The sequence below is a fragment of the Geospiza fortis genome, unplaced genomic scaffold (assembly GCF_000277835.1).
Source record: "Geospiza fortis unplaced genomic scaffold, GeoFor_1.0 scaffold92, whole genome shotgun sequence".
Classification (NCBI taxonomy): domain Eukaryota; kingdom Metazoa; phylum Chordata; class Aves; order Passeriformes; family Thraupidae; genus Geospiza; species Geospiza fortis.
In genome coordinates this window covers 2,006,914-2,014,405 of record NW_005054389.1, presented here as the reverse complement: position 1 = coordinate 2,014,405, position 7,492 = coordinate 2,006,914, and the positions used below count along the sequence as shown (strand labels likewise).

The following is a 7,492-nucleotide window of genomic DNA, read 5'->3' as shown; positions in this document are numbered from 1 at the left end:
GAATATGGAACACACACTGTATTCCCTGAAGTCAGACATCCCCTGTACTGTTTTATTTTAGTTTGCTTTAGTCAGCCCATGTTAGCAAGCCTGCACAAAGGCAAGGCCAAAGCTTTGAGAAAATATTTACCTTCATCCATGCCATTAAGTATTTCAGTTAAATCTTCATGTTTGCTGTCATACTGGTGCTCCTTCCACGTTTCACCGTTCTCACTCCGGAGGACGATCAGCTCTCGTTCCTTGCCTCGCATTGATCCAAAATGTGGGATTTCCACTATGACAGGGCTAGGGAAAAAGGAACCATGTTATTTTTAACCCTATATTTCCTCACTGCCCTCAATTTGCTATGAGTCCTTAAGAAAACTAGTCATTTTTATAGTAAACACTGCTACGGTAAAAATGCTTTTAAAATTGCCAAAGCTGCACAATCCTTTATGATTTAAACTATATTAATGGACAAATCAAAACTGCTAATATATAGCTTGTTTTTAGTGCAAATCTTTTTAAATATCTGCCTCCCTGAAAAAAATAGTGACAACTTTTAGTAAGGAGAGTTCTCCTTGCTCATTTATCCCAGGGTGTAGGTGATCCAACCTGCCTCCAGCACACACAGCACTGCTGACTTTTAACTGGAATTAGCAGAGTCAAAGTTTGGATTTGGCTCAGAGAGTTTGAAGGGACAAAGTCAGTTCAGAAGCAGTCTATCCCAGTGCATGCAACAGCCACTGACTGTAACAGGAATCATGCATTTATGCAGATTTTGAACTTCAAACTAAGTCCCATAGTTTTCAAAGCTCTCCCTGGCTCTCTGTTGATGCAGCTCCTGTGAAATAAAAGAGACTGTTTTTCTTTAGCTTCACTTTCTGCCCAGCATCACAGCTGCAAACTCTGCACAGCAAACATCACAGGGGAATCGTTAGATCCTTTCAGAATGGACTTCTCTGGGTTGATCAACATCACAACCACATTTATATTAGTTACTGTCAAACATTTTGGGGGGAAGGAAAGGGAATGAGAAGGTGGTTAATAATACACCTATGTCACCAGACAATGTACCTTCAACAGAGGACTGCAAGTGCATTACTGAACAGTTTGTATGAACAACCAACAGAAACCACCATTCACTTCATGTGCCATTCCTCAACAAAACAGACACTGTTGCCAAACACTTCACAGGCAGGATATGCATTTTAAAGTATGCTAAGACAAACCGACTGAAATCACACAGTAAGTGAACATTTATGGATTATGCAGCTTTAAGACATTTAAATAGACAGTATCATCATTTTCCTACAGAGGTTGTAAAGGGTTTAACTGCTTTGTAACAACTTGGTTAAAAGCAGTGTCACATGATGGGAGAAGGGTGCAGCATTTCTGTGGCACTGTACATCTGCCAGGTGTTGGGTGCATTAACCAACCCATCACTTGAGCATGAAATCACAACAGCCATCATGGGGAAAAAACAAACTAGCTTGAGGCCCAGTTTGCACATTAAATTCCCAGAGAGAAGAGTTAGTATTTTTTTCCCCATGAAACTAATAAAAATAGTTTAATTAATATATATTTTAGACGCTTTTAGGAACACCCAGTCTATTTTTCAAGTCTGAAGTCCTTTAACAAAAAAACAAGAACATAGCTGCTCTCTCCCATTGTGCACAGCAAGAAAATACCAAAAATTCAAGTACATTGCTTAAGATATTCACTCTCTAGTTCAAAAAGAGCACAAGCTGAAAACTAAGGCTGTAGTACAATCTTTGCAGGCTAATATTTCAGATACTGTCTCTGTAAATATTTAGAAACTACACAATTTTGTGCATGACACTTAACAAGAATACTCAGTGAGAAGGTATTGAACAGGTTTGGAACACCAAACACTCACCAATATTTTGAAAACCTAATGCAATGTGGTTTGAAAACAACAGTCAAAAACATATGGAAACATCCTTACACGTTTAGACTATACACAGCAGTCCCTTTGGGTAGCATACTTGGCTTTTTAAATTTATTTTAACAAGATGCCTCTTGCAGGTTGCAAAGATTAGTATTTCTCCAATCTTGCTGAATCAAGTCATTCACTTGATAACATTTTTTTCTGAATAATCTTTCATAAGTAATGGACTTTATGCGATCACATTTTACAAATGCTCTTCCCAAAACAGTCTCACTCGAGGCCTGTAAATACCTTCTCTACCACAGGGTTGAACTTAAAGGACTGCCACTGTGTATTAAAATGTATTTAATGCAGTAGAAACACTTCGAATTTAAAAAATTACAAAAGCACGGAAGTTATGAAAGCAGAATGCTGGCAGTGAATTTTACATGCCTATAAGCACAAGGTAGTAGCAGAGCTATATTAAATCAAGCCACTATGATTTTCTTTCAGTGACAGAAATCAACTGAAAGTTTTAGGAAACTTAAAGAAAATAATGGGATTAACAAAAAATTGGAAACAAAAGAAAAACTGTAGACATTCTGTATCTTTTCCGTACATATCCTACCCAATAAATTTTGTTCCTTGTGGACCAAGCTGCAGGATTCGGCTAACCATGCTCTCACCCTCATTTAGAGGGGGAGGACTTTTAGGAAGATGCAGTTTACTGAATAACATCCATGCAGCAGGAAGAGAAACGAGAAGGGGAAATTAGGAACAAGCTGTCATTCCCGACAGAACCAGCAGTTTATACCAGGGTGCCACTCACAGTAATGAACAAAATTTATAATTAGGGAAAAAAAAAAGGCCACATCATAGTGGATTGTTTCCCCTGTTTTAAGCTTTAAAAATAGTCAGTTCCTAGCACTGGTACTGCTTGTACCACCACTCCACAGCAGGTGCTCCACCATCACTCCAAGTGGTTTTGCTCCACAAGACGGAGACAGGCAGCTCCCAACAACTCCAGAGGGAGCTCTGCACATGTTGGGAACAGAGCTCAGTATCTGGGTCCCTGGGGGTGTCTCCAGACAATTCCCTGTGATAGTGCTGTTTCTGTAAGTACTCTACAAGCAAGAGGGGCAAAACCTGCTCTGAGTTTTCAGTGTGTGACTCCTCCTGACTTCCAAGGCAGGGTTGCATGAGTAGATGGGGGTGGGACCTGGCCTTCCCATGGCCTTCCTTACCTTCACCTCCATCCTGCAGTCATCAAAGAGGCAAAACTCTCCTTAAAATGCAAGGGTTCTTTACAGAAGGAATGGCAGGTTGGCATTTTTTAATATTTTAAGCTAAGCAGCCTGTGCTACATGCTCAGATGAGGTAGAGTCAACGTTTAACTACTCAGATCCACAGGATAAAGGGAACGAAAGGTGCGACACGAGCACGAACAATTAAACTCACAGAAGAACTCACCCTAAGAACTGTGCCCCTGCTGGCCCCATCTCTACAAGCCGACTTGCCAATCCTTCTCCTTCGACCATGGGAGGCGGGCTGGCCAGCTTGTGCCTCTTGACCAGGCGGCAGGTGATGCGCGTGGGCGCCGTGCACTTCCGCGGCGGGATGATGATCCGCATGCCATGGTGCCGGCTGCCCCTCATGGAGCCCCCGCGGGCATCCACCATGAAACTAACCAGGAAACTGCACCAAAATAAAGGACACACTTCAGTGAAAGGCGTCTCGAAACAAGCAGAAGATCAGCAAAAAGTCAGCAGACACAGACTTCAAAACATTAGGAAAGTCATCCCGATCCCAGCTAAACTAAGAAGAACATGAAGATCCTTTTAAAATTTGTACTTGCATGTGAACTACTGGTTATCAAAGCACGAATTGCTAAAGCTCTAGCAACATCATGGTGAAATGACCATGTTCTACCGGGCAATTTGGATTAAAAGTGTACACAAGAAGTGTATTAGTAGTGGTTTGTTAGAATTTTAAAACATTCCTTTGTTGCTGTTAGCTCTATTGTCCACAAATGAGAGCAATTAGCCTCACATGCATAAAGCAACCAGACAGTGTAGAAAAAGGAGAATCAAAAATGCTTATTATTTTAGGAACCTCAGCCCTTAAAACTTCCCCACTGTCTCATTTGCAAATACTCTTGATGGCTGCCAGTGCAAGTGCCAGCACCATGGGTGAGAGTCCAGACTACAAGGGCTGCCACTGATGGGGAAGATAAGTGATGACTACCAAGTACATAACTTCCTTTAGGCTGTTGGGCTCCCTGGAGGAAATCATGCCATCACTTCTCTTTGAAGATTAGATTTCATTAGCAAAAAAAAGAGGCATTAAAGAAAAATCACACTTGCTAGTGTCATTCCAATGCATAATTTTCCATTTTTTCATAAGGGGGTAAGAAATTATATTTGTAAATGATGTGTGGTATATTTTTTAAAATTCTTTCAATGAGCATGGGAATAATTAAAATTTACAATTCATATTGGAATAGCTTCAGGTAGAAGATGCAATAACAGGCTGGTAACAAGAGGGATACAAGTTACCAGCTCAGTCTTGAAGCCAGTACAGATTTTGTTTGTTCCTTCTGTATGACAGACACTGACATAGCTGACACATCTGTCGTGTGGCTTCACTATTTTCAAGGCTGTTGCCAAAACTTCCAGCTTTTAAGAACTGAACCTTCACATGACTAACAGGTGAATACATTCAATTTCCTGGCTCCTGACAGCAAAGTGAACTAAGGGTGTCAGCCAGTAATCCAGGGGATTGTGATGGCTCTCGGAAAAAAGCCCCCAAGTGCTCTGAATTATGACTGGGAATTTGTGCAACACAGCTCCATGTGCTCTGAGACCAGCAGGATATCAACAGCAGCAGCTGACAGGCACTGCAAATAAACTGTATTCAGAAGTCTGGCCAACACAGGTGGGAAAAACCTGCACAAAAGCAGGAGAGAAATCAACATTTGGTATTTAGCGGTCTGCAGGAGAGAAGTGAGTAGGGACACAAGCTAGAAATATTGGAAGTATGGTGGAAATATTGTCCAGCTGAATTCCAGATCAAGAAGTTGCTACATTGCCTTTCTTCAAATTAAAATCCATCAGTAAAGATGGGGAGGTAAAACTGCTCTCTGAGATGACCCTAGCCCAAATTTATGATTTCTCATGTGCCAGACACTTGACAAAACTGAGGCATGATATTTCACAGCAGTTTTCATACAGAAAAGCTCTACCCACATTCCATGCTTCTCTCCTGGATAAATGCACTGTACTCTCCAACAAATCCAAATGTTGCCACTAGGGTATCCCCGCTCCTCACAAGAGGAATTGTTTCAGCAGGACAGGATCTTGGCTAACCAAACACTTGCCATAAATTTTGCGTCTGTGTCAGAACCAGTATGCTTGATCTTTAAATTATATACTCTATAAGTGATTATAATCTTATTATTTATGGATGCTTAGCTGGCCTTTTAGACACATGCATGGTTTCTGTCTGCAGAGGAGCTGGGGCCCTTTCAGACTGGAAGTTTGTAGGATACAGAGATGCCTGGCTGGAGCATCCCCTGGGCTAAAGCTGCAGCAGCTCCAGGGAGGCACAGCTGGCCAGAGCACCACGGAGGAGCCTTCTGGGGAGCCTGGCAAGGCTGGGCTTGGCCTGATGGCTCAGCACAAAGCAATGTTTTGGAGGGCTGCCTATCATGTACATGGTTACTGGCTTGTTAAGCCTCCTCAGAATTAATAATGAAAAGGAGGCTTTCATCTAGTGCAAAAGTGCCAAAACTCAAATAAGATGCTGTCTTCTGTACCAAAACTATTTAAATGATGGAAAGTACATAAGAGTGAATTGTCAAAAATCTCTAGGCACCCAAATCAACTGTCTTAAATAATAATTAAAAAAAATCAATAGAAGTTAAAACTAAGTAGCTACAAAACTGAGTCCCTGAGTTAGCAGGGATGTTTAGGCTGTAGATTTTAAGGTCAGTCCAGCCTCAGCAACCTGGAGCTTTGCACTGCTACTGCACACTGCTCACAGCAAGGGTGAATCACCTGGGCAGGAACCAGCCCCTTCCACTTTGGTGTCTGCACCAACTGCAGCCTCCAGCAGACAAAACCTGCAGCTGGTTTGTGCATATTGCTCCCAGAGAAAGGCAATCACTGTCAGCAGCTTATTAATGAATTAATTCCTTGTTTAACTTTCTGATTAGTAACTTACCGTGTAAAACAACAACAGCAATTCCAAACAGTATTTCATGCACTTTCTAGCTAAAAACATTAGTAGCTGATGCTTACCTAAATTAATGTTGCACTAATAATGGAAACTACAGTATGACCTCTAAAACACAATGCTAAAGGCTAATGAGCATTTCTACTTGGATACATGGAAGGGATGAGGATGTGGTTGGATGCACTACAAACATCTACACACACTCTGTGGGAAAAAAAGTTTAAAAAACAAAATAAAATGAGGATTCACAGAAAGCACCGAGTTATCACCTTGAATCATACTGGGGGAGTGGAGAGGAATAGCTGCAAAATAATTTAGAAAGCAAATGGGAAAATTAATGTAACATAATTAGAGGCAAGCAACAGAAAACATCAATAATAAGTGCAAAGAAAAAGTAACAATCAGAAAATAACAAAAGCAACATGTTTGAAGGCCAGCTTTAGAAATTATTTGGCTTTTGCTTCAAATATTGTGACATATGTCATATAAAATATGCTACACATGGGAAAAAAATCTGAAAGGGAGGGCTCATTTAATTAGTCAGCACAGCTCTGTAAGTTCTCTGGAAAATGCAGAAGCACAAGGAGAAAAGCATTTGTTGTTTACTCAGTCGGCAGAGCTCCGTCGGCAGAGAATTTATTGCAACACAACTTCTTCATTAAATTCCAAAAACATGCTCCTGTGTGCCATGGAAAACCAGTTCTTGCACCTTCCTAAAGTAGTTTTGTTTTCCAGAGCATAATGTGTAAACATATGTGAGGCAGGATGCTTGAAAGGAGTATCAGTCCATGCCATCCATTGCACTGCTGTCAGAAATGAGCTCTGTGTGTACAGCAGGCTGGAGTAAACTATATACAGTTAGTATCATTACATATAGTTAATATAATTTAAAATACAGTAAACTATAAAGAATCTGATTCATTCCACTTTGCAAGACTGGATCCAGTATTTCTGAGATTTTCAATATTGGAAGGCAATGTGGCACACTCCTTTCTTTCAGCTAAGGAAATGAAGGAGTTAAAGACAACACAAAGAGACAACACCCACACTTGACTTAGGGAAAGCTGCAGGAGTAAGCTCACATCTGACAGCTGAAGGTCATTTTGGTGAGGGTCTCTACCCTTCCAGAGGCCTCAAGATTCATGATGCATTTCAATGTACTGCTTACAATGGACCCTGTTCAAAACATATGCTGGCAAAACAACTTATCTGAACTCAAGAAGAAAAACATAAAACACTCTCTTGGCTTGAAAAAAGGAAAAACCAGAAGAGTTGAAATCACTGCCAACAACTTCTCCTTTCTCCTCCTTTCACTGATACATTGCTGGATCTCCACATCCTGCTCCCAGCATTCCCCTTCTGCCTGGGTGAGGAAACGAGAGCAAACAT

At 41.0% G+C, this 7,492-nt stretch overlaps 1 protein-coding gene across 31 annotated transcripts in view; it reads right to left on the bottom strand.

Annotated features, from left to right (window-relative positions):
• Positions 1-7,492, bottom strand: part of ANK3 (ankyrin 3) — a 284,745-nt gene that overhangs the window by 52,691 nt on the left and 224,562 nt on the right. For 23 of the 31 annotated variants that reach the window (XM_031060737.1, XM_031060730.1, XM_031060744.1 and 20 more), the window contains 3 exons: positions 6,373-6,405; positions 3,341-3,565; positions 131-285 (listed from right to left, as the gene is read on the bottom strand). In XM_031060737.1, coding sequence (XP_030916597.1) covers positions 131-285; positions 3,341-3,565; positions 6,373-6,405 — 413 coding nt within the window. The remainder of the gene's footprint in view (positions 1-130; positions 286-3,340; positions 3,566-6,372; positions 6,406-7,492) is intronic. The other 8 variants (XM_031060735.1, XM_031060742.1, XM_031060738.1 and 5 more) reach the window with 1 other exon arrangement.